The sequence below is a fragment of the Somniosus microcephalus genome, chromosome 7, assembly GCF_052327205.1.
Source record: "Somniosus microcephalus isolate GS21.2 chromosome 7, FLI_Smic_1.0, whole genome shotgun sequence".
NCBI classification, from domain to species: domain Eukaryota; kingdom Metazoa; phylum Chordata; class Chondrichthyes; order Squaliformes; family Somniosidae; genus Somniosus; species Somniosus microcephalus.
In genome coordinates, this window is record NC_140993.1 from 179,357,146 (window position 1) to 179,383,916 (window position 26,771).

General features: G+C 44.5%; 1 protein-coding gene across 1 annotated transcript in view; it reads left to right on the forward strand.

The window, feature by feature from the left end:
• Positions 1-26,771, forward strand: part of LOC147115034 (DNA endonuclease RBBP8-like) — an 86,410-nt gene that overhangs the window by 40,733 nt on the left and 18,906 nt on the right. Inside the window, exons 4-12 of the mRNA XM_085993972.1 lie at positions 2,924-3,026; positions 3,143-3,736; positions 7,471-7,603; positions 9,089-9,177; positions 10,274-10,379; positions 14,820-14,930; positions 20,266-20,335; positions 21,335-21,431; positions 25,597-25,738. Coding sequence (XP_085850098.1) covers positions 2,924-3,026; positions 3,143-3,736; positions 7,471-7,603; positions 9,089-9,177; positions 10,274-10,379; positions 14,820-14,930; positions 20,266-20,335; positions 21,335-21,431; positions 25,597-25,738 — 1,445 coding nt within the window. The remainder of the gene's footprint in view (positions 1-2,923; positions 3,027-3,142; positions 3,737-7,470; positions 7,604-9,088; positions 9,178-10,273; positions 10,380-14,819; positions 14,931-20,265; positions 20,336-21,334; positions 21,432-25,596; positions 25,739-26,771) is intronic.

A 26,771-nucleotide genomic window follows, 5' to 3' on the forward strand; every position in this document is an offset into this window, starting at 1 on the left:
CTCTCCGTGCTTCCGCTTTCGAACAGGCAGGTCGTGGCGCGGCCGTTTACTTTGATATCCATCATGGACTTGGACAGGTGGTGCGGGCGGGCTTGGTCCAGTGTGACGGAGGCTAGTGTGTGGCTCAGCGAGCTGCCGTAGTCTGCGGGTGAGGCGGTGGTCGAGTCCGGAGGCGAGGTGGCGGTCGAGCGTTGAGGGTAAAATGGCGGAGAAGATGGCTGCCCCCACAACTCACATGAGGCACTGCTGGTGTCGGTTGCCTGGATCAAAGATGGCCGCCCCCATGACTCACACATGGGATGCTGGCATCTGTGGCCTTGATGGAAGATGGCCGCCACCACAACTCGCATGAGGCACTGCTGGCCTCTGTTGATCTCTGTTGGCCTCTGCAGGCCTTAGCAAAGTGGCCTTTCTTCAGGCAGCTTGAGCACGTCGCGTTTCTCGCTGGGCAGCGCGCCCTAGGATGTTTCGCCTGGCCGCAGAAGAAGCAGCCGGCGGCCCGATCGCGGGGGTCCGAAGTCGCAGCCGGTACCGGGGGTGGCGGTACCGATCGGGTCCGGGACGCCGACGCAGAGGTAGGTCCCAGGGGCGGCGCTGCGAGGGGTATCGCGGTCGGGGTCGGTCCCGAGTCCCAGGGTCGCAAATTACTGTACCTGGAGTACGCCTCGAGGTCCCGATGGGCCACTTCTAGGGAGCGGGCGAGGGCTGCAGCTGTGTTCAGGTCAAGGTCCTTTGCTTCAAGAAGTCTTTGCCGTGCGTAGTCGGACCGCAGGCCTTTCACGAAGGCATCGCGGACATTATCTTCAGTATTTTCTGCCGCTGATACCGCTTTAAAGTCACAGTCCCTGCCGAGTGCTTGTAGCGCCCGTAAAAATTCATCTACCGACTCTCCTGGCTGTTGTGGGCGGGATCTTAGGAGGTGTCTGGCATACATGGAGTTTACCGGGCTCCGGTACTGTTGTTTCAGCAGGTTGATGGCGGCTTCGTACATTTTAAGGTCCCGGATGAGTGCGAATACTTTAGGGCTCACTTGGGCGGTCAGAACTCTTAGCATGGATTTCTGAGGCACGCCGGATTCTCCCAGGTAGGATTCGAAACAGCTCAGCCAGTGTTCGAAGTCGAGGGCTGAGTTTGCTGCCTGTGGGTTTAGATCCAGGTACGGTGGTCGGAGGGCTCGCAGCCAGGCTGGCTGCTGTGGCTGTTGTAGCTGGGTGTCTGGCTGGTCGCTTGGCTGGTCGTTTGACTGGTCGTTTGACTGCTCAAGTGTCGACATTTTAAAATTTAGCCAATAAAATTGATATACCTATCAATTCATCCAATGAAAAGCGACGAGTTAAGAAAGTAACTATAGGTTTTTATTGGCTAAATAACAGAGCCCACCCTCGTGGGTGATCGGATCCAACAAGGAGGAATACCAGCCAGTCGACCACCTTTATACCTGGGCAGGTAGGTGGAGCCATGGGCGGAGTCAGCAGTGGTCAGCCCAGGTATAACAGCGTGACAAGAGGCGACCTCGTATAGTGATACAACAGTGTGAACAGTGATAACCATAGAGTAACGATATAACAGTGATAACTATAGTGTAATGATAGTGAACGACAAAAGTGGTTTACCACACCGGTTTCAGGCATGCACAGCGCATGTGCTGAAAACCGGCATTTCCGATCTGTCAAGAATGCTCTTGACAGATCCTCCAGCTGCCCTGGACAAGGGCCTCTGCGGGCAAATAGTTCCGCTTTTTGGAGACCCTCCGCCCGCAGAATACCCTTACAATTCTTATGCCTGGTAAAAAACCTTTTTTTGATTGGCTCCCCATGGCCCACGTGATCCCAGGGACGCTGCAAACTACATGTGCCTCTGGGATACGTGGGCCCTGCACGTTTGGAGAGGCCCAGGAGCGGAAGCGTGTGCATCCCGGGAGCCCTCGTGTAAGGGCGTAGATTTTTCCAGATCGCAGGCCTCTGCCCGTGGGAGGCCTGTGATCGGAAAATACGGGCCATTGTATGAGAATGAGAAATGTTAATACAGAAACAAGACCAAGAGCTGTGACAGCAGGAACTATGGTTTGTGAACGGATAGAGATGTACAGGTTGAGCGTCCGAGATCCGGACTCCGGGACGATTGGTGGCAGGGTCATCCAGAATCCGTCAAATGTTCTGGAATCCGGACATCCTGTCAAACCGCAAGCTGGGCCCAGGCATTTCTGGACTCGGAACATGTTTCTGATGTCCAAAGTCCGGAAATGCCCGAGCCCAGGTTGCGATATTTCTGGACTTCGGATATCAGAAACATGTTCTGAAGTCCGGAAAAACATGAAAACTGGCTCGGCCTCGGTCCCGAGGTTGCCGGATTCGGGACGCTCAACCTGTATATCCTTCCTTCCCCTACCTCCACAGAAATCAAATTTGATAAATTACAGGAAACTTTGTGTTATCCGGAGGCTAAATGTCTGGCAAGCTCGAGCCACCAGCAAAAATCAGGAGCCGTTTTGTTAGGTTTTTTTTCTTCTCGTGGCTTTTTTTTCAACAGTCAGGCTCTGCAAAGTCTCTCTGAAGCTGTTGCTAAGCGACAGAGACGCTTCCAAGGTACGGCTGACTGTTTGGAAGCTGTGCAACAGTGTTTGTTGCCAGATACGGAGCTGAAAAGCTCCGTATGCTTCAACATTAACGCTGGTTTGTCCGGCAGTTTTGAGGGAACGGCAACAGCTCGGTCCCGTCGGTGCCAGATATCACAAAGTTTCCTGTAATTCCTTCTAGGTATGCAGGTTCATCTGTGACATAAGTTGTGAGTTTTATGTTGCTCCAAAGCAGAGCTATGTAAAACTTAAATATAACAAACATCTATCAAATGCTCTGAATTTTTTTATTGTTATTATTGACCCTCTGTTGAGTGAAGACAACTAAAGTTTAAAATTTTCTTTCAGGTTTCCTTGCATAACAGAAGCAGATGAAAAAAGTGGAAGCTGGGTTTCTCAGTGTCCTTCGCCTGTATTTGGAGTTTCTGCTAAAGGTTCCTCTGATCCAGAAGTAAGTAGATCATCTTTATTTGGTCAAATAATTTTTTTTTCAAGGGTTAGAATTGCATGGACATGTTCACATATGAAATCCAAGTGTTGAAAAGGTTGCTCTTATTTGATCACCAGATCAAAATGTACCAATTCCTTGAGCAATCCAAGCTGGAAGGACAAAGGATTACAAAAAAGCACATTGAAATTAAGTCTGGTACAGCTGGGAACACTGCCTGCCTGCCTACATCTAATAGATTGGCAAAAAGGAAAAAAATGGAAGACGGAAGGGATTCTTCCACTGATTGTGAAAAGCCTTCATTTAATAAAGAAAATCTTCCATCAAAATTAGAGAAAGCTGTTTCTGTAGCCAGTGATAATCTTGACAAGCCATTGGACTTATCTGATCATGTTTCTAGTGGCCGGTTGGAAGATGGAAGCCAAGGGAAAGATGCAGTGGGTAATAAACTAATTAAAGTTACCCTGCTGGAATCCCTGAAACCAAGTTTAAAGACTACAAATTTAAGAAGAGTTTACAATGGATTTACTGAAGATTCTCAGGATGATGCATATCTGCAAGAGACTATTGGGAGATCACGTAGTGAAATATGTCAAGACGTTAAAGTGAAAAGTGAGAAAAATGGAGGGGATGGAGATTCATCTAGTTGCAGATATCCTCAACAGCAACCTAGTAACTTTGCTCAGAATGAACAACCTTTTAGTGACTTGAAGGTATGTTTAATGTGCATAGTTATCTTTCAATTTGAGCAATTTCAGCAATCTGTGTAGTCATAGAAACATAGAAGATAGGAGCAGGAGTAGGCCATTCGGCCCCTCGAGCCTGCTCCGCCATTCAATGCGATCATGGCTGATCATCCAAATTCAGTACCCGGTCCCTGCTTTCTCCCCATACCCCTTGATCCCTTTAGCCTTAAGAAATATATCCAACTCCTCCTTGAATATATTTAACGTATTGGCCTCTACTGCTTTCTGTGGTAGAGAATTCCACAGGTTCACCACTCTCTGGGTGAAGAAATTCCTCCTCATTTCTGTCCTAAATGGCCTACCCCTTATCCTTAGACTGTGACCCCTGGTTCTGGACTCCCTGACCATCGGGAACATCCTTCCTGCATCTAGTCTGTCCAGTCCTGTCAGAATTTTATAAGTTTCAATGAGATCCCCTCTCATTCTTCTAAACTCCAGCGAGTACAAGCCCAATTGTCCCAATCTCTCCTCATACGTCATTCCTGCCATCCCAGGTATCAGCCTGGTGAATCTTCGCTGAACTCCTTCCATGGCAAGAACATCCTTCCTCAGATAAGGCGACCAAAACTGCACACAATACTCAAGGTGTGGTCTCACCAAGGCCCTGTACAACTGCAGCAAGACACCCTTGTTCCTGTACTCAAACCCTCTCGCTACGAAGGCCAACATACCATTTGCCTTCTTTAACCGCCTGCTGCACCTGCATGCTTACCTTCAGCGACTGGTGCACAAGGACACCCAGGTCTCGTTGCACTTCCCCTTCTCCCAATCTATTGCCATTCAGATAATCTGCCTTCCTGTTTTTGCCACCAAAGTGGATAACCTCACATTTATCCACGTTATATTGCATCTGCCATGCTTCTGCCCAATCAGCCAACCTGTCCAAATCATCCTGTAGTTTCTCGGCACCCTCCTCACAGCACACACGCCCACCCAGCTTTGTGTCATCTGCAAATTTGGAGATATTACATCTAGTTCCCTTGTCTAGATCATTAATATATATTGTGAATAGCTGGGGTCCAAGGACCGATCCCTGCGGTACCCCACTAGTCACTGCCTGCCATTCGGAAAAAGACCCGTTTATTCCAACTCTTTGCTTTCTGTCTGCCAACCAGTTCTCTATCCAAGTCAATACCTTGCCCCCAATCGCATGTGCCTTAACTTTACACGCTAATCTCTCATGCGAGACCTTATCGAAAGCCTTCTGAAAGTCCGAATACACCACATCCACTGGTTCTCCCTTATCTATTTTACTAGTTACATCCTCAAAAATTTTTGAGTCACTCTTCATTAGAGAATAATGGATTAATATTAATTTGAAAATTATGTGAAGGTAATTAGTGCAGTGGCATTGCACCTTGGGGTACATTGCAACATCGGTAGTCCATTCAGATCCTTGTGCCTGCTCCGCCATTCAGTTGGTTCATGGCTGAGCTGTACCTCAACTCTGTTCACCTGCCTTTACTCCATATCCCTCGAAACGCTTACCTGACAAAATATATCGCTCAGTCTTGAAAGCTACAATTGTCCCAGCATCCACAGCCTTTTGAGGGAGAGAATTCCAGCTTTCTACTATCCTTTGTGTGAAAAAGTGGCACCAGAGATACAGGTCTGGTTCTTCCACTCTGCTCAGCTCCTGCTCTGTCACTTTGCTTCCGGGAGGCACGGAACCAGGTGTCTCTCATGGGAGAACACACATCAGATCAAGGCCATCTCCACCAGGCTACTGTTGGATGGTGGCAGTGAAGATGGCCTGGCAGCAGGGCAGTTGTACTCTTTACGCTCCCCTACCCCAGATGTAAAAGTGGGAGCTCCAGGGGAAAAAATGGATGGAGAGGAGTAAGATGCTTTAATTAGAAGGATCAGAAGACAAAAGAAGATTTAAAGGTGGAAAGTTTAGGTGCTGAAATTTAAAATAAAAACCTATGAGCAATATGGGTATGATTAATGATATCTTGTCCACTTTATAGAACTTCCTACTGTGATTAACAAATTTATGGCTACTAAATACATGGGTTGCTACAGTAAATGGAATACTGTGCTTGTTCTAAGCATTACACATTTATGGCATCAAGATTTCTGTTCACTCCATCAGTGCTCATGGCCAATGGTATCTTAGTGGAGATTTTCCTCTTCACTGTGCCTGAGGAATGCCCAGTTTTGAAGCACAGCGTAGAGGAAAAGGTTGTGATGTCCCCCCGGGGATTATCAGTGAGGCAGTACTGGATCTGCACCTTTAATAGACGCAGAGCCAGTGTTGGCATTCAAACAAGACAGATGGGAATGTTCAGCATAACCCTCTATTCCCTACTCCCTCATATGCTTATCTAGCCTCCCCTTAAATGCATCTATACTATTCGCCTCAACCACTCCCTGTGGCAGGGAGTTCCACATTCTCACTACTCTTTGGGTAAAGAAGTTTCTTCTGAATTCCCTATTGGATTTCTTGGTGACTATCTTATATTGATGGCTCCTAGTTTTGCTCTTCCCCACAAGTGGAAACACTGTCTACTCTATCAAAACCTTTCATAATTTTAAATACCTCTATTAGGTCACCCCTCAGCATTCTCTTTTCAAGAGAACAGAGACCCAGCCTGTTCATTCTTTCCTGATGGGTATAACCTTGCACTTCTCACAAGTACCATGGGATCTTTTACATCCACTTGAGAGGGCAGACAGGGCCTCGGTTTAACATCTCATCCAAAAGAGGGCACTCCCTCCATACTGCACTGAAGTGTCAGCCGAGGTTGTGTGCTCAAATTTCTGGAGTGGGGCTTGCAATCACAATCCTCAGACTCAGAATGGACAGCAGTTGTGCGAGTGCTACCACTAAGCCAATGCTAATCGCCAAGGAGAGAAAGGTTAAGAGGGAGCAAGAGAAAGGTCTTTGGAGTTCTCTGAAGGCAAGGATGGAGGCAGCAAAGAAAATTGTGGAATGAATGGCGGAAGGAGGCACTGATTACGAAACCGAGGGAGTGGGGAGAAAGAAGCAGGCCAGTGACGGAGGAACACCAGATGTATACAGGGACATACAGTTGTAGGAGATTGTAAAGGTAGGGGCAAGGCCGCAGAGGCATTTGAGAGACTCTTGAAGTTGATTCCCTGCGGCACAGGGAGCCAGTGGAATCCAACAAGGGTTGGGTTGATGCAGGTGCAGGTACAGATCTTGGTGCAGGTGTAGACACGACCTCCAATGTTATTGATAGTTTATAGTCTGTTGACGTGGGAAAACTAGCAAAGAGGGCATTGATGTGGATTTTGATTAGGCTTGGATTAGGGTTTTGGCAATATAGGGGAAGATGTAAGGTAGAGACAGGTGATGGTCCAAAAATGACAGTGATTTAAGTGACTGACTAAATATGGGGGGGATGTTGATCTTGGGATCAAACAGCACACCAAGGTTCCATACCTCAGGTCAGTCTGAGATGGTAGCTGGGGAGGTTAATTGAATCTTAGCAAGAACTGCATAGGTGTTTTGCAGGAGCAGTTTTATGCTATGGGTCACACCCCCAAATAAACTATGTGAGACGACCCAAACTTATTTTATGTTGGACCTTTACAACTGATAGCGTGAAGGCACTTTCATTCCACCTCCCTGGCTAGATTACCATTATATAATGAAATTAATTGACTTCCATGTCTTATTAAAGATTTATATTGCCTTATTCATTACGTAAAATTATTTCATACTCTTGTCTCAGGATCTTGAAGTCAAAGTTCCAATGAGGAAAAATTCTAAAACAGCATCCAAAGAATCAGAGCCTACCTCGGTGCTTCAACCAAACCCAAACCCCTGTGCAACTATTGCAAAGTGTATAAATGATGATAAAGATGGTAAGTTAGTTTTCCAATTGTTCAGTAGCATTCAAATGATTAAACTGAAAGTTGAACTTCTGCAATGCACCATAATTCCTCTCCAGTTTAGAATATTGAGAACTTCTAGATTATGTACGTATCAACTGGCTATATTTGTGACCGAGTACTCCGTTCACTTGGAGAGGCTATTTCAAAATTCACATTCAGTTTATTAAATTATAAAATTAGTAATATTGCAAGTTGAGGTGAATGACATAGATACATTTAAGGGGAAGCTAGATAAATACATGAGGGAGGAAGTAGGGTGGGAGGAGGCTCGTGTGGAGCATAAACACCAGCACAGACCAGTTGGGCCGAATGGCCTGTTTAAAGCTGTAAATTCTGTGTAATTAGAAGGGAATCATCACCTCTATATTACCCAAGGTTGAATTGCCCCAGACCTTGGGATGTTTTACTACATTAAGGGCGTTGTATAAATACAAGTTGTTGTTGTTCGGATGCAGTTCAGTGAAACACTCCCATTCGCTCTTTTTAAATATATCTCCCAATTTTCTTCGCACATCCATTGCTAAAAGTATTAACAGTCCATGGGTAAAAGTTGCCCTCTAGTACCTTCTCTAAAAGGTCATTATTTGTACATGACTTTTGAGTGTTGGCTGGCAATCCAGCTGTAAAAGAGATGACAAGCTAAGCTTAATTCAGTTTCGCCGGTCAGCCACACGTGCACTTCCAGTGGAAACCCTGGACACTGTCCCTTTGCTAACCCACTGATGCTGAAGTCTATTGCAGCGACCATACTGCACCTTTAAAGAAGCACTGATTAAATAACAATCAGCTTTGCTTTGGAAAAACTGAGGTGAAGATTTGGGTGGGCTTCAGAGCCACACAGCCTCCTCCAGCATCTAGCAGCTTTCAGTTATGGATGCCAAACCAGCATTGACCAATATTAGCACCAGTGAGTATTTAGGTGTTTTGTCCATGATGTGAAAACCCATTTAAGTACCAGATAACAGGTGCTTCAACTTTTTCCAGACAAAGCACCAAATACGTATTATGTATATAGAACATATTTGGTAATGACGCAAGTCAGCAACTGCAACGAATGACTTTTTCTTCGTCTTTCTCCCCCCTCACTCTTTCATTCTCCTCTTTCCTTCTCTTCCCCTTCTCTTCCCTTTTCCCTTCTCTTTCTTCTGCTCCCTCTCTCTCCCTTTCCTGTGCTTTCCTTCTCTTCCAGGCTGTTCTTCCCCTGCCCCTCTTTTCCACGTTTTCTCTTTCCCCTTTTACTCCCCTGCCTCAAGATAATAGAACCTTCTGAATTTTGTTTCTTATACCCTACTCTTTCACCCCTTTGCGAGGGAGCAGATACATCCCAGTCCCTTAGATTTGCTGCAATACAATAAGTAATCTGTCATTCTGTCCTCACAAGTACATAAGGTGTTTTTTTTATTTGGAGTGGCTAAGATGGTGTGCCCGTTGATTTTAAATTATTGATAATTTCAGGGAGAAAATCAGAAAACATTCAGTGGAGCATAGATCCAGAAGTAGACCTCTCCGATTGTAAGATGGACACTTCAGATGTGGACTCAAAGGTAACTTGTCACATAAATGTTAAACTATTTGCATTATTTCAGGGTCACATGTTCATTCTTATTCAGAACCCTAGAAGCTTACAGCCTGGAAGGAGGCCAATCAGCTCATTGGATCTGTGTCTGCTCTTTGCTAGAGCAATCCAAAACTAATCCCACTGCCTTGTTCTCTCCCCATAATCTTGCATCACCCCTTGCTTCAAATATTTTTGTGTTTATATTTTGTCCATAGGACAAGACATTTTTGGGTAGCTTTTCTCACTACTTCTTAATTTCCTAAGTAACACACCATCCATGACCATGAGGGCATGTGGATAATCTGCTTCCAGACCACCACCAAGGTGGACTGAGAATAAACTGTTTTTATAATTAGTTTGTCTTCTCTCATTCAACTTCCGCACATACATGCTTCCAGTAGGGATCTCTGGATAGTGATCAGGAATGGGAATCCAGCCAATTTTTCTCCTGTTTAAGAATGTGGAAGCCAGTTATATGTCCACCACTGACCATCTGATGTCTGCTAACAGCACAGACCAGGGATCAAACCAGAAGTCAGTTTTCTGGGAGTTAGATGGCTCCCAACGTTGGAACTCCCATTTAAATAAATTCATCCGCTATCTGCAAATCCTCCCTACCAATTGTGTCACTGAAGTCGTTCTGGAGTGGATAAGACCTGAAATGGCAGGTCTGTGTTGAAGCAAAGAAATTGGTGTTTTCTTTTTAAATGTAGTCCAAATATTTTCACAAACATTAGGGACGTGTTTTGAAGAGAAAATATTCTCATTAGACTTTTCTTCCCCCTTATTTCTAATTAAATCCCCAGTTAACTCACTTTAAGTTATCTTGTAGTGTAAATGATCTGAAAGCTATAGCATTCTGTAGTGAAGACATAAATTAGCATCCTATTTGCTGTACTTCCTGGTCTCCAAAGGACTCTAACTCCTGTCTAATAAATTAGTGAGATATGCGTTTGGAATGTAACAAGTAATCTCATAATCAGAAGGTATTATTTACTTGCAATTTCTTTAATCGATTGTAGATATAGGAGAGATTGGTAAAGAAAATTTGAATTCTTCCATTTTTTTTTTTTTCCTAACAGTCCATCAGACAGCTAGGGACGAATACTCCAGACATGGATTGCACGTACGTGAGTGAAAGTATGTTGCTAAAACCAAAAAAGTCAAGAGTAGACCAGTCTAACCTTGGTAAGTAATTAAGAAAGGTAATTAATTATTGTTGACCCATTCTAGGCTAACTTTAACACAACACAATTAATGATACAAAATATGCACTGGACAGTGAGTAATAGTAATATTGAAAATATAAATATAATATTTCACTTTCAAAGCTCCAAAAGCCAATTGTGACTTCAAACTTGATTCAAACAAATGTACATTTTGAGTTAATATTGCTGAGTTCTAGTCTTTTGAGGTGGCATAACGAGATGCAGGAGGAAACAACAGTAACAAAGAAAAATATTGTCGTAAAACTGACAGTTGCACCATAAAGATTGGAGCAATTGTACTGTGGCAATGGTTAATATTTTTCATCAACTACTACATACTGTAGTAAACCTAGCTGAAACAGTGATAAACTTGACATTTTAATATGGTTATATGGCCACTTGCACTCATGGAGTGTGCATCAACGCAAAAGTAGGAACATGGGAACAGGAATAAGTAGGCCATTCAGCCCCTCGAGCCTGTTCCGCCATTCAGTTAGAACACGGCTGATCTTTATCTTAACTCCATCTACCTGCTTTGGTACCGTAATCCTTAATACCCTTGCCTAACAAAAATCTATCAATCTCAATTTCTGGGGGAGAGGGTTCCAGATTTCCACTAACCTTTGTGTGAAGAAGTGCTTCCTGACCATATAACTCAGGATTTAGGTCAACCGTTTGACTCCCAAGTACACTGAAGTAAGGTGTGCGACCACCTCAAGTAGACCCCTCTCACCTCTTCAAGTTTGCAGTATAACTCTAAGCCAGTGCAAAGCTATATTTTATAACTAACTGGTTGAGTTAGGATGCAAGGGTAATTGTTAAGGGAACAGTGTCAACATGGAAAGAGGTGACTAACAGGGCACTGCAAGGATTGGTTCTCGGCGCTGTTGTTCCCATGAGTATTAATTATTTGCAGAAGGGACAGCAACAAAGCTCCAAGTTTAGCAATTATACTAAATTATGAGAGGAATTGTACATTGAAGAAAACCAGTGGATGAATTGCAGAGGGTTCTGTGTAGGTTGGAAAATTGGACCAAAAAGTGAGGGATGTTGTTTAATGTAGAGAAATTCGAATACATGGGGCTGGGTTTTCCCAGGTTCCACCCGCACGGTACAAGGGAGCCCGGGAGATGGTGGGAAACCCATTAGGTCAAGTTTCCCGGCATGCTGTGGTGTTTTAACTCCACAGTGTGCATGCGACATCGGGGTGGGTTCCCCACCCGGAAGTCAGCCTGATTGACAGGCTGGCTTCCAGTTGTGCAGGGAACTTGGAGAAGGAAGCCGCAGCAACAGGTAGGTGCTGGGCCCAGGATGTTGTGGGGGGGGAACGGTAGGGCCAATCCCGATGCCTAGTTGCGATCCCAGGGAGGGTGTACTGGTGGGGGGGAGGTTAAAGTAGAGGCTTCAGGCCTCATTATGTAAATTACCAACCCGCCTCTTGGTAGCCCGTCCCACCTGAGTGAAAGGTGAAAGTGGGTGGGTTGGGGTCGGGGTTCACATTTTTTCAACTTTCACTTCCCTCCCCACACCTCCAACCCACCTGTTCTTACCTCAGAAACTTCCAGCCATGAAGTGGAGAAGGTACAAAGTAAATGGGTACACTCTACAGGAAATGACTCATAAAAATGTGCAGTAGTGGTGAAAAAGGCAAACAAGATCTTAGGCTAAATAGCTGAAGGGATTGAGCTCAAAGCTCAGGAAGTGACAATGGCCCCGATTTTCTGGCCGCCGTCGGGCGGCTTTTCATGCGGCCGGGGGCCGAAAATCGGCGAAAAGGCAGGTCGGGACCCCCCCCGCCAGATTCCCCGCCCCGTCCGACTTTCGGACCGCCGTTTCCCCGCACCCCGCTTCAGTCCCGGCCACCGCTGGCGGGACTGCTCGTCGGAGCACTAATCACCAATGATCTCCTTGTTAAGGAAGATTTTCCGGGGCCGTTGCGACTTTGGGGCTTTCCCCACATGAAACCCGCCTGCGTGGAACCCCGCCGATGAGAGCTGGCATGAAAACAGCTGGCTTGCTTGCTTGCAGCAGCAGGTCGCTGAGGGCTGAAGAGATTTAAAGAGGCAGCATTTGCAGGCTGCAGGACCTTGTTGATCAAGGCTTGGGGGAACTTTTTGAAGCCTTAGGAGCAGCTGTAGAAAGTTGGAGCCTCACACACTTCTCCAGTGTGAGCTTCTGGGAAGCCCCTTTCACCACTCTAACTCAGCACCTCCTCAACGGAGGCATCTACCAGAAGCATGGGAGGCCTTTGGTACCTTCCCTTCCTGGCATTAGAGGATCTGCAACAGCAGAGGCGGCAGCAGCAGAACCAGGAACAGCAGGATGAGCACCAGGAGCACCAGGCTGCTGCTCACTCAACTGAAGCTGCACAGGCCAGAAGGGGCCAGCGCTTGGAAGTGGCTTGAGAGCACCTTGCTGTGCTTTAGGGGGCCAGTGGGACCCGTTTCTGCACTGGCAGTCCTACTCCGAAGGACTTCCATGAAGATCTGGTTTCTCTGTTCAACAGATGGCCAACGCTCCTCAAGAGATGTCATTCTCTTATGAGCACTCACCATGTTTTCCATACCCTGGCGAGTTATCTCCTGCATGGAGGTTGCCAACCTTTCCATGGTGATGCGTTCATGCGCCAATGACTCCACAAAGGCTCTGCTCATGGTCGCTATGGACTCCTCCATTCGCTCCACACTCGCAGCAACCCTGAAGACAAAACCTGCCAGACTCCTGCATCTGTGCATGGAGATCCATCACCTCTTGCGGGTGGACCCAGAGGCAGAGGGTCGACGTGCAGCGCAGCAGAGCTGAGCTGGCAGAGTCCTGCGCCCTCCGACGAGGACTCTCCACTGCTGTCCCTGTCTCCAGAGTCTGCTGAGGCTCACTTGTGAGCTGTGAAACACCAGGTGACAACACTACTCTATGTTCCGAAGGTCCCCCCGAGGTGTGAGTGTCTGTGCTGGTGCTGGGTGCGCTTACTTCTGCTGACGCTGTGCCCTCAGAGGTTGGAGCTTCCTCTGAGGAGTCTGGCTGCACAGCCTCTTCCTCCTCCACAGTGAGGACGAGGGCCCTGGATGGTACTGTGGGGGATTAAAGGAAGGAGATAGAGATGTAATGCCAAGGCTCTTCTGGTGACTCCTAGTGAGTTGGCATCTGCTGACACCTGCATCCATGCAGCATTGGTCTCAGTGGGAGGCCTCTTCCTCCCTGACCTAGGGAAGAGGACCTCCCTGTGGGCCCTAACCCCATCCAATAATGCCTGCAGTGAAGCCTCGTCGAATTTGGAGGCAGCTCGGGGTCTGGCACTGGCCACAGCTGGTGCAGGCTCCTCTGCCATTGTGCAAGAGTGGCTGAGAAGCCTGCAGAGGTGGAGAAGCTTGCTGGACACTTTGAAAGCACCACGAATTATGACATCCTACTGTGGGGATTTCTGACTCGAATTGAACAATTAGCAAGGCTTCCCACATGCTGGGAATTAATTGGCCAATTGAGGGAAAATTGCGTGGAGCTGGCTGACACTTTCTTCAACCCGGTTGACACTTTTTTATGTGTGTCAGAAACCCCACATTCGGGGAAACCCGACCGTTTCCCACACAAGCCGAAAATCGGGGCCCATTAGTTTGTATGAAACACTGGTCATCCCCCATCTTGAGTATGTCCAGTTCTGGGCACCATACCACATCCTGGACTTGGAGTGGGTAATAGAGATGGGCAACCAAGTTGATAAATGGGATTGGGCAAATAACCTATGAAACAAAAACCGCAGATACAAGAAGTGTTTACGTTGTCGGTGGGGGGGAGCGGGGAGGCAGTTTAAAGGTAGCCTTATTGAGGTATTTAAAATCCTAAAAAGGATAAATAAAGTGGATCCCAGACTGTCAATTTTAATACTAACTGAAGGGCAACGGGACATAGATTCATGATTTAGATGAATAAAAGGTGACTACATAGTTGAGGTATAATTTCTTCATGCAAAGGGTGGTGAAAATGTGGAATAACCTACCGAGGCTGGCAGTGCAAGCAGAGGATGTTATGAATTTCAAGAGGATACCTTTATGGCAGACCGGGCAATTGAAGGGTAAGAGATAAAGTAGTGGGGAGGAAGCCTATGACCATTGGCCTGTCTTGATGGATGGCAGTGGCCAATTCTTTGTCTCCAGATATATGGCGGGGGGGGGGGGGGGGTGGAAAGCGAGTTCGTTAAGTGTGTCAAATGATGCATCATGGGTACCCATGGGTAACTTGATTGGTGTGGGCACCCTGCCAACTGCATGGGGGAGATGGAGCAAACATGAAAATTGACTCCACAGTGTTGCTATGCTATCTCAACATAATGCTTTCTGGAAAGTGTAAAATACCAGGAACTAATCTTCTCTTTTGGTCAGTTTGTGATTGATAGTTTTAGTTACCTGTTTGTTTTTTGCTGCAGGAAGCAGACATGCCATGGATGACAGCCTTGCTGAGGTGTTCGATCGTACTGCGTACGGTGAATATGAATCATATCCCCAAGAACAGAGTCCCCATAACGTATATGACAATGGTAATTCTAATTTTGGGGATTAAATCATTGTTTTTGTCCTGACGATTTAGTAGATAATTGTACAGCGTGCACTGGAGCACGAAGCCATCCTCACCAGAAAGTCCCAATTTTTAATACAAGCTTTTGCTTAGTTAGTTCCTCAGCTGGGGCAGCAGGAGGGATGCTAAAATTGGCCTCTGTGTTCCTGGACTAGAGAGGTAAAATTAGCCAGAATTTCTGCTTTTAATTGCTATCCAGTGATGTCTGGTGGAAAATGTTAGTGGGCTTTGGATAAAAACAGGTGTCCTCTGGTTAAATAACCCGCCAGTACTCATTGTCTCGGCTCACAAATGAAGAATGACCACTTGGACAAAGGAGGGCTGCCAGCGCCTATGGAACATTGGCAGGGTAAGAATCTGCGTCCTCGGGAGTGGAGAGGGAAAACATTGAAAATGTAGTAATCTCACCGTCTCAGATCTAGATTCTATCCTGCATCTTGATTTAAATTTGATTTAGTTTCCTAATTATTGAAAAACTATCCTTTTTAAGAAACGCATGGTCTGAATGACTAGTGATCATCCCCCACTCTGATGTACACAAGCCCTTTTCTGGAATGTGCCCTTAATTCATTGCCTGGAAGTGTGGATAGGAATAACAACAGAAAATGCTGGAAATACTCAGCAGGCCAGGCAGCATCCGTGGAGAGAGAAACCGAGTTAACATTTCAGGTCTGGGACCCTTCATAAGAACTGGAAAAAGCTGGAAATGTAACAGATATTAAGCAGGTGCAGAGACAGGAGGTGGGGGGGTTAGGAGGGGAGGAAGGAATTGAAAGAACATATTGTGAAAATGTTGCAAATGGGAATGGCAAAATCATACAGCATGAAAAATGGGGGCAGGGATTATTATCTGAATAGTGTGGATAGGAAGTTGGCTAAAGAGAGAAAATGGAGATTGCTGTTAATAAATGTTTTCAAACTAGAGGGATGCAAACAACAAATGTCCTCCAGAGATCACTGTTGGGGTCATTACTCAATGGTCCCCAAAATTCCTCTGGATGTAATCCCAGGAGTTGCACCAGGATCACGCACACCAGTGCTCTCCAGCGCTATCCTCACTGGAGTTTGCGAGGTCATTGGAGAGGATCTGATTTGCAGGTGAGCACAAACGTCACTACAGGAGCATCTCACCTGTCCCATGCGGCTGGAAAATCTGGTGCCGTCATCCATGGGGGCAGGTTTCCCAGGTCTTTCCTCCTCTACCGCAGCAGCCCCCACCCCCCAACTGTGCTAGTCTAGCAGGAATTCCCAACATAGATAATCTCCACTCTGACTTCGCCCAATTGACGACATTTGCCTTGTTCTGTCCTTGCAGATACACAAATCCTAAAGTGGAAGGACATGCCGGAAACGCCTGGGAATGGCGGAGATCCAACACAACCAGATCTCTGCCGTTTTCCAGGAGTTTATAATGGAGTTATGGCGAGAGACAGGCAGAATTCCTGTGCATTTTCAGTCCCAATAAGTATTAATGATCTGGACTCACTCGGGTATGGGGGCACAATATTAAAATTTGACGATGACTCAAAAATAGTTCTTCTGGTGAGCTCTGCCCAAATTATTCTCAGACAGTCCCAGGAGAGGATTATCGGCCCTATTGAGTGCAGTTTTGGCCACCCTGCTTTAAGAAGGATGTTAAAACCATGGAGAGGTTAGAAAAGAGATTTATTAAGATGATATCAAGAGATGAGAGGCTTTAGTTATATAGAAACATAGAAGATAGGAGCAGGAGTAGGCCATTTGGCCCCTCAAGCCTGCTCCGCCATTCAATGCGATCATGGCTGATCATCCAAATTCAGTACCCAGTCCCTGCTTTCTCCCCATACCCCTTGATCCCTTTAGCCTTAAGAAATATATCCAACTCCTTCTTGAATATATTTAATGAATTGGCCTCTACTGCCTTCTGTGGTAGAGAATTCCACAGGTTCATCGCTCTCTGGGTGAAGAAATTCCTCCCCATTTCTGTCCTAAATGGCCAACCCCTTATCCTTAGACTGTGACCCCTGGTTCTGGACTCCCCGACCATCGGGAACATCCTTCCTGCATCTAGTCTGTCCAGTCCTGTCAGAATTTTATAAGTTTCAATGAGATCCCCTCTCATGCTGTGAGGAGGATGTCGTGAAACTCCAGTACGCTTTGGACAGGTTGGGTGATTGGGCAGAAACATGGCAAATGCACTATAATGTGGATAAATGTGAGGTTATCCACTTTGGTGGCAAAAACAGGAAGGCAGATTATTATTTGAATGGCAATAGATTGGGAGAAGGGGAAGTGCAGAGAGACCTGGGTGTTCTTGTGCACCAGTCGCTGAAGGTAAGCATGCAGGTGCAGCAGGTGGTTAAGAAGGCAAATGGTGTGTTGGCCTTCGTAGCAAGAGGGTTCGAGTACAAGAACAAGGATGTCTTGCTGCAGTTGTACAGGGCCTTGGTGAGACCACACCTTGAGTATTGTGTGCAGTTTTGGTCGCCTTACCTGAGGAAGGACGTTCTTGCCATGGAGAGAGTGCGGCGAAGATTCACCAGGCTGATACCTGGGATGGCAGGAATGACGTATGAGGAGAGATTGTGTCGATTGGGCTTATACTCACTGGAGTTTAGAAGATTGAGAGGGGATCTCATCGAAACCTATAAAATTCTGTCAGGCCTGGCCAGACTAGATGCAGGTAGGATGTTTCTGATGGCCGGGGAGTCCAGAACCAGGGGTCATAGTCTAAGGATAAGGGGTAAGCCATTTAGGACTGAGATGAGGAGGAATTTCTTCACCCAGAGAGTGGTGAACCTGTGGAATTCTCTGCCACAGAGGGCGGTGGAGGCCAGTTCATTAAGTATATTCAAGAAAGAGTTGGATATATTTCTTAAGGCTAAAGGGATCAAGGGATATGGGGAGAAGGCAGGGACAGGGTACTGAATTTGGATGATCAGCCATGATCTCATTGAATGGCGGAGCAGGCTCAAAGGGCCGAATGGCCTACTCCTGCTCCTATCTTCTATGTTTCTATGTTTTCTTCTAAACTCCAGCGAGTACAAGCCCAATCGACCCAATCTCTCCTCATATATCACTCCTGCCATCCCAGGTATCAGCCTGGTGAATCTTCGCTGAACTCCTTCCATGGCAAGAACATCCTTCCTCAGATAAGGCGACCAAAACTGCACACAATACTCAAGGTGTGGTCTCACCAAGGCCCTGTACAACTGCAGCAAGACATCCTTGTTCCTGTACTCAAACCCTCTCGCTACGAAGGCCAACATACCATTTGCCTGCTGCACCTGCATGCTTACCTTCAGCGACTGGTGCACAAGGACACCCAGGTCTCATTGCACTTCCCCTTTTCCCAATCTATTGCCATTCAGATAATAATCTGCCTTCCTGTTTTTGCTACCAAAGTGGATAACCTCACATTTATCCACGTTATATTGCATCTGCCATGCTTCTGCCCAATCACCCAACCTGTCCAAATCATCCTGGAGTTTCTGGGCATCCTCCTCACAGCACACATGCCCACCCAGCTTTGTGTCGTCTGCAAATTTGGAGATATTACATCTAGTTCCCTTGTCTAGATCATTAATATATATTGTGAATAGCTGGGGTCCAAGGACCGATCCCTGCGGTACCCCACTAGTCACTGCCTGCCACTCGGAAAAAGACCCGTTAATTCCAACTCTCTGCTTTCTGTCTGCCAACCAGTTCTCTATCCAAGTCAGTACCTTGCCCCCAATCCCATGTGCCTTAACTTTACACGCTAATCTCTTATGCGGGACCTTATCGAAAGCCTTCTGAAAGTCCAAATACACCACATCCACTGGTTCTCCCTTATCTATTTTACCAGTTACATCCTCAAAAAATTCCAGTAGATTAGTCAAGCACGATTTACCTTTTGTAAATTCATGTTGACTTTGTCCGATCATGTCACTGTTTTCTAAGTGCTCTGCTATTACATCTTTTATAATGGACTCTAGCATTTTACCTACTATCGATGTCAGGCTTACCGGTCTGTAATTCCCCGTTTTCTCTCTACCACCTTTTTTGAATAGTGGGGTAACATTAGCTACCCTCCAATCCATGAGTACTGTTCCAGATTCCATCGAATGTTGGAAGATGATCAGCAATGCATCTACTATTTCTAGGGCCACTTCCTTAAGTACCCTAGGATGTAGATTATCAGGCCCTGGGGATTTATCAGCCTTCAATCCCATCAATTTCCCTAACACCATTTCCCTACAAATACTGATTTCTTTCAGTTCCTCCCTTTCATCAGCCCCTATGTTCCCTGACATCTCTGGGGGGTTATTTGTGTCCTCCTTTGTGAAGACAGAACCAAAATATGTATTTAATTGGTCTGCCATTTCTTTGTTCCCCATTATAAATGCCCCTGATTCTGACTGCAAGGGACCTACGCTTGACTTCACCAATCTTTTTCTCTTCACATATCTATAAAAGCTTTTACAGTCAGTTTTTATGTTCCCTGCCAGCTTACTCTCATATTCTATTTTCCCCTTCTTAATTAATCCCTTTGTCCTCCTTTGTTGAATCCTAAACTGCTCCCAAGCCTGAGGTTTACTGCTTTTTCTAGCCAATTTATATGTCCTCTCCTTGGATCTTATGCTATCCCTAATTTCCCTTGTTAGCCACGGTTGAGTCACCTTTTCTGTTTTATTTTTATGCCAAACTGGGATGAACAAATTCTGTAGTTCATCCATGCGGTCTTTGAATGTTTGCCATTGCCTATCCACCGTCAACCCTTTGAGTGACATTCCCGAATCAATCCTACCCAACTCGCGCCTCAGACCATCATAGTTTCCTTTATTTAAATTCAGGACCCTAGTCTCTGAGTCAACAACTTCATTCTTATGAGGAAAATTATTGAAACAGAGGCTGTCTTCACTGGAACAGAAATGTTAAGATAAGATGTTCAAAGGATTTTAATAAGGTAAATTGAGAGAAACTATTTCCACTGGTCAATGAGGACAATGTAAGTGGTTAGCAGAGGGTTGTGAGGACATATCCTACCAGAAACAGGAGTGATAGCAGAATCCATAATGGTTTTTAAAAGGTAAATGGAGGAAAGACATTTAAAAATAAATTTGGAAAGGGCAGGAGAATGGGATTAAGAAAGTCAGTACAGACGAGATAGGCTGAGTGGCCTCCTCCTGTGCTATAAAGTTCTTTGATCCTATGTTTTGCCAATATTGATGTAGCCAAACCTTTTTGATCATTTCACCACAACAATTTGAATAAATGTTTGAGTGATCGTATCATTGATGGGATTTTGTTTAAGACTTGACTGTTTGTGTTTTTAGTGTTTCAAGAAGAGCCAGAGAAAATAAAACATGAATCTTTTGTGCAGCCTTATTTAAACTCTCAGCCAAGGTAACAAATAATTTCAGATATTAATTTAGCATTGTAGTCCATACACACGATACACTCTTTTCAATTAATGACCTAATCTTCACTTTTGAATATGTGATCTATATATTTAGCGTCAGCAAAATGCACAGCTGTTCTTTATGGGGGTGGAGGAGGAGACAATTTAACTGACATCTGGATGGTCACAGTCGGCGCTTCTGTCAATTTGACATTGATACTCGTTCTTGGCACCACCAATATGGTACTGTCAGTGGCATTTGACAATTTAAAGAATGCAAATTCCATACCCCCAACAGCATCTAGGATTTTCATTCGCACTGAAAGCTGCTGTTGGAAATGTTGCAAAAATGCAAGTCTCCATCCTATTGGCCCTCCACCAGGCCCAATCAAGGACCCCACTGCCAGAAGAAAAACTCGGAGAATGGCTGCCTTGGCCATAGGTCTCCGTTTGAGTGCTGCTGTTCTGGTACCCAAAGATGCAATGTAAAAATAAAAGTCTTTAAGTAACTGTTAACTATATTGTTAGCCAAGTACCACAATATCTAACCAAATATTTTTTTATATAGTGCAGTCCTTTGGATGAATTTAATCCTTTGGTTACTGAAAGACCTATTCAACTTCCAAAATATACTTGCTTTCATTTAACATCTACAAACGTTATTCTGTGGAGTTCTAATATTGAATATTGTAAACTCAAAAGGTTATGAATATTCCTCTAGAATTGTGTAAAAGTTGCAGAGAGAAGTATGCTGTGTATTTTCTTCATCCCAACCAAGTGTATATCTTGTATTTTGTTGTGCGTCAAGCTATATTCATATTTCTGTGACTTCAGCTTATGAAAACATCTTATTTAATTTCTGAGGTTTTTAGTAGGTGTGATTATCTTTAAACTGTGCATTAATACTCAGCATCACGTTACATGCCGACATTACATATTTGCAAGAACACAAGAGTATATTTGATAAATTATGTAACTTTGCAAATATATTATTTGTTGTATAGGAAAAATACTGTTTTAACCTTCCCTCATGTTGAGGTGGTCCGTAACAAGGAAGAGAGAAGAAAAATGCATGGGCATACGTGCAAGGAATGTGAAGTAGTAAGTACTGGCTAAGCATATCGCCAGACCTGCTCCAGTGTTGTCGATTTTGTTTACTTTCATCACTTTTACCCTTTTGGATTAAAAAGATCATTTTCCTTTCCGCAAAGAAATTGCCCCTTGTAAACGAAGATGGGAGTACTTAAAAATTCATTTTTTGAGTCCACTCTGCCTTTTTTTTATTGGTTTGAAATAACTGCTACCAAAATTAAGAATTTTCAGGTTTTATTTTTTTTTAAATTTTAAAAGCTGAAAATTCTGATATCAGATAGAATCATATTGCAAACCAAGAATAGGCAGAATAGACCAAATAATCAGTAAATATACTCTTTAATTAAAAAAAAATGGAAATCAGAAATAAAAATGGAAAATGCTGGAAGTATACAGCAGTTCTGTCAGCCTTTGAGTAAAGATGAAGGCTACATACCTGAAATGTTAACCTCGGTGGTGGGCAAATTATTGGAAAAAATTCTGAGGGACAGTATTAATCGTCATTTGGAAAGACACGGATTAATCAAGGACAGTCGGCATGGATTTATTAAGGGAAGGTCGTGTCTGACTAACTTGATTGAACTTTTTGAGGAGATAACGATGAGGAATAGCGCGTTCGATGTAGTCTACATGAATTTTAGCAAGGCTTTTGATAAGGTCCCACATGGCAGACTGGTCAGAAAAGTAAAAGCCCATGGGATCCAAGGGAAAGTGGCAAGTTGGATCAAAAATTGGCTCAATGGCAGGAAGCAAAGGGTAATGGTCGACTGGTGTTTTTGTGGTTGGAAGACTATTTCCAGTGGGGTTCTGCAGGGCTCAGTACTAGGTCCCTTGCTTTTTATGGTCGTCGTCGTACGTGTCTTCACACTGTTCCCTTTGGGGAACTGTATGAAGTGGTGGAAGGATTTCTGGCCGCGATTAACGCTCCTTCCGTGACCGTAACCATCTTCGTACCAGCCATTAGGGTGGTTAGTCCTATGGCGGGAGGGTTTTACGGGCTCCCACAACCCATACGAGGGGGGGGCCACCTACACCCACGGACGCAAGTATCCCGCTGGATGTCAACCCAGAATTTAGAGCCGGAGCTCTGACTCCACTTGCCGGGACTGTCTGGAACAGGGTTCGAAACCCTACGCCTTCTGGCCCAGCGGCGGGGATGCTACCGCTACGCCAAAGGCCCACTCCGCTTTTTATGGTGTATATATATCAATGATCGAGACTTCAATGTAGGGGGCCTGATTAAGAAGTTTGCAGATGATACAAAAATTGGCCGTGTGGTTGATAGTGAGGATGAAAGCTGTAGACAGCAAGATATCGATGGATTGGTCAGGTGGGCAGAAAATTGGCAAATAGAATTTAATCTGGAGAAGTGTGAGGTAATGCATTTGGGGAGGGCTAACAAGGCAAGGGAATACACAATAAATGGTAGGATACTAAGAAGTGTAGAGGAATAGAGGGACCTTGGAGTGCATATCCACAGATCCCTGAAAGTAGTAGGACAGGTAGATAAGGTGGTTAAGAAGGCATACGGGATACTTTCCATTATTAGCTGAAGCATAGAATGTAAGAGCAGGGAGGTTACGCTTGAACTGTATAAAACACTAGTTAGGCCAGAGCTAGAGTACTGTGTACAGCTCTGGTCACCACATTACAGGAAAAATGATTGCACTAGAGAGGGTGCAGAGGAGATTTACAAGGATGTTGCCAGGATTGGAGAATTTTAGCTATGAGGAAAGATTGACTAGGCTGGGGTGGTTTTCTTTGGAACAGGGAAGGCTAAGAGGAGACTTAATTGAGGTGTATAAAATTATGATGGGCCCAGATAGAGTTGATAGGAAGGACCTATTTCCTCTAGCAGAGAGGTCAATAACCAGGGGGCATAGATTTAAAATAATTGGTAGAAGGATTAGAGGAGAGTTGAGGAGAACCTTTTTCACCCAGAGAGTGGTAGGGGTCTTGAACTCACTGCCTGAAAGAGTGGGAGAGGCAGAAACCCTCATCACATTTAAAAAGTACTTGGATATGCACTTGAAGTGCTGTAACCTACAGGGCTACGGACCAAGAGCTGGAAAGGGGGATTTGGCTGGAAAGCTCTTTTTTGGCTGGCATAGACGCAATGGGCCAAATGGCCTCCTTCTGTGCCATAAATTTCTATGATTCAGGCTTTTCTCTATAGATGCCATCTGACGTGTTGTGTATTTCCAGAATTTTATGTTTGTCCATTTTTCTGTAATGCTGATTAATTTGAGAATGGAAATTTGGGTCAAAAGTTGTAATTAATACGTTGAGTTTTTTTTCTTGCCGTTTTTTTATTCTCCGGATAATTAATGATGGTGTAAGGGTTGATCTTTAAATTTTAAGTGGAACCAGCTTGACTGCATCGTGTTGTTTAATAGTAGGATTGGTATTGTTGATAATATGTAAAGTTAAATCTTAAATGAATGTGGGGCCATATTTCCTTAGCCTTGCAGCATTCGACTGCTGTGTTGAGGGCAGGCAAGGATGAAAATTGGAGCCTGATTACGTCAGGTCCGTGTCCTTTTCCCCAGCCGTCTGAATTTGTGGACAGACGCATACAAATGTGGGGTGATGTGATGCAATGTAATTCCCACATTTATTTCTTCAGCAGCACTAGTCACAAGAGATCCTAGACATTCAGCATTATTAAGGGCATCAGAGGTTTGTTGCTAACTTTGTTGAAGATCAGTGTTTCCCCACTACAGCCGATCAGTCAGGGAACCTGGTCTATTGCAAATAATTCAGTGAATTTTTTTAGGACATTTTTTGGAATGATTCGTGCTGGCTCCTGCTCACATTTCTGAGGTGGGTGACTCAGTCGCACTGGCACTAGCCCAGGCACCCATCCACTTTATGTAAATTGTCTGGCCCTTGGAATTCCGATGGGGTCAGGGGCACCTGGGGCCAGCGGGCAGAAGTTCCATCCCACCATGGATATGATGGCCCTGCAAGCCCTGAGGAAATTCGGGGCTAATATCTTTTTTTAAAATGTAAATGTTAGCGATGGTGACAAACCACCTTCTGTACCAGTTTTAATCCTCATTAGTCTAGGAACAACAGCACCACCCTCCCATCTTCTGCCGGCAGGCTGACCTCATTCTCATACGATTGTTATCATGTATTTAACTGTACCTGACACTGAATGGCTTGGGAGGCATGATACTATTTTTTTAAATTTACATAAATACTCAAACGAAAATTGTGATTGGCTCTTAAACAAGATTTTTTCTGATGTGGTGACAGAGTTTGTAAGATGCCAAGATACTTTTCTGTGGAATGGTAGGAAGTTGGTTTGCCACAACATCAAGTTCCTGAAGTGAGGAGGGTGCTGTGCAGAGGCCGACTGTGTCATTACAAGCAGAGAGGAAGGGGCCTTTTTTCCAGGCTGCCCTCACTCCTCCTGGTGGTTAGTTTAGAACAGAATTGGCCAAGGAGAGCGTCAGTGTCAATGCTTTCAATCACATAGGTGTGTACAGCTAGAGAGAGATGTACTTGGTGACCGTTTCCTGAAGTTTGCTAATCAATTTTATCACTGTAGGGAGAGAATATGGCATGAAAAAAGTTAGATAAATGCATTTTCTTCTTTTGAGGAAAGGTTTTACTAAATAAAAGGATAATAGTAACCACAATCATCTTCCTTTGCCTCCCAGAATGGGAAATTGTGGCATTCATTATCTTCCTACAATCTAACAACTTTTAAAACCCAAGCTTGGTGTCATCTAATTGTTGCTTGATTTACCTTTGTTTTCTCTCATAACTTTGGTAGTTGTCTATAGTTTGGGGCTTGGCCATTAAGCTTGTTTTCCAAACAGTACAGTGGTAGTAATACTCAGCAGCAAACCCTGGGAAAGGGCCACTAATCCATCAGTCATTGCAAAGATATCATTAACTACAAGGACTAGATTAAAAAATATTTTTTCCTTTTATCCGTCCATCTATTGTTTTTGATGCATATTATGGTCTCAATGAAATTTTAATGCTAAGAACTGTTTAAAATCCTGTTAAAATTATAGTGGTAGAAGTAAGGTGGCCTGAGATGTTATCGATGCAGAATATTGCCCTGCTTTTCATAGAAAAGTGTTGAATTAATTTTTAGTTCTAAGTACAAGATTACAGACTGTAATACATATTCTAATTCATTTACCTTTTATTTAAGTATTATGCAGACCTTCCAGAGGAAGAAAGACTGAAAAAGTTGGCAAATTGCTCCAGGCATAGATTCCGGTACATTCCCCCAAATACACCTGAGAACTTCTGGGAGGTGGGGTTCCCCTCCACACAAACCTGTGTTGATCGAGGTAAGAAAGTATTGACTCACTTGGTGGGTGAAGTTTGCTTTGCTATCTTTAGTGATAGATTATATTATTTGCTTTCAGCAGTGTTGAATGAATCTTTTTAAGTCAACAAGTTAATTAATTTTGGGAGAATAGTTTTAATTTTGTCATGTTTCGGGACTTCAGACCATGCTGCCACAGAGGGACCTTGATGTGCTGTATATTGAAAATGCCCAAATTGAACTAAACTTTGCTTTTAAGGGGTTAAGTTCACAGCATAGGGAGGCTGACAGGTGTAAATTAGTCTTCAAATGTCTGGACCAGCGTCTTGGACACAATGAAAGATAGTTTGATATTCCAGTGATCGTTCACCCTCATTGCTTGATGTCTCTATTCATTTGAACTCAGTAGGGGTCATTGTAAAGTTAGGCTGTTGGATTTCATTCTGGGAGGGCAGTAGTCAGTTTGACACTTGAATTGGGCTATTAAAAAGAGAGAGCTATGAAGCGGAGGGGCAGTCAGACAACAAAGGGCTGTGAGGAGGATGGAACATAGGAGAGGGGACTTGGGAATTAACGTTAAGTCATGCAAGATGATCTACTGAAAGGGGGGAGCATAGCATGGTCATTATTTTTGTTATTACACAAAGCCAAGTTGTATTGAGTGAAATCAACAAAACTTGATTGTAACTGTTGTTCTGTATCTTCACCTTGTGGAATAAAGCTGTTGAGAGATTGAAGAAATACATGTGCAAAAGCCAGGAGTATTTGGTCCAGTTTGCAAGGAGATTGTTACATCCCTGGGTTATGCTATTGTGCACGTAGATATAGGACAGTTTGTGTCAACTCGTTTAAAAGTAAGATACTCAAACTGCTTCGCATCCAACACCACTGAAGCAAAAAAGGTATCTACAGCAGACCTCAATTTGTAGAACATTTTTACTCAGGTTTCCCCTCCCGCCCCCCCCCCCCCCCCCCAAATCCAGTAGAATATCGATCAGATACAAGACCATAGAGATTCACAGTACAGGAGGCCATTCAATCCATAATATCTACCA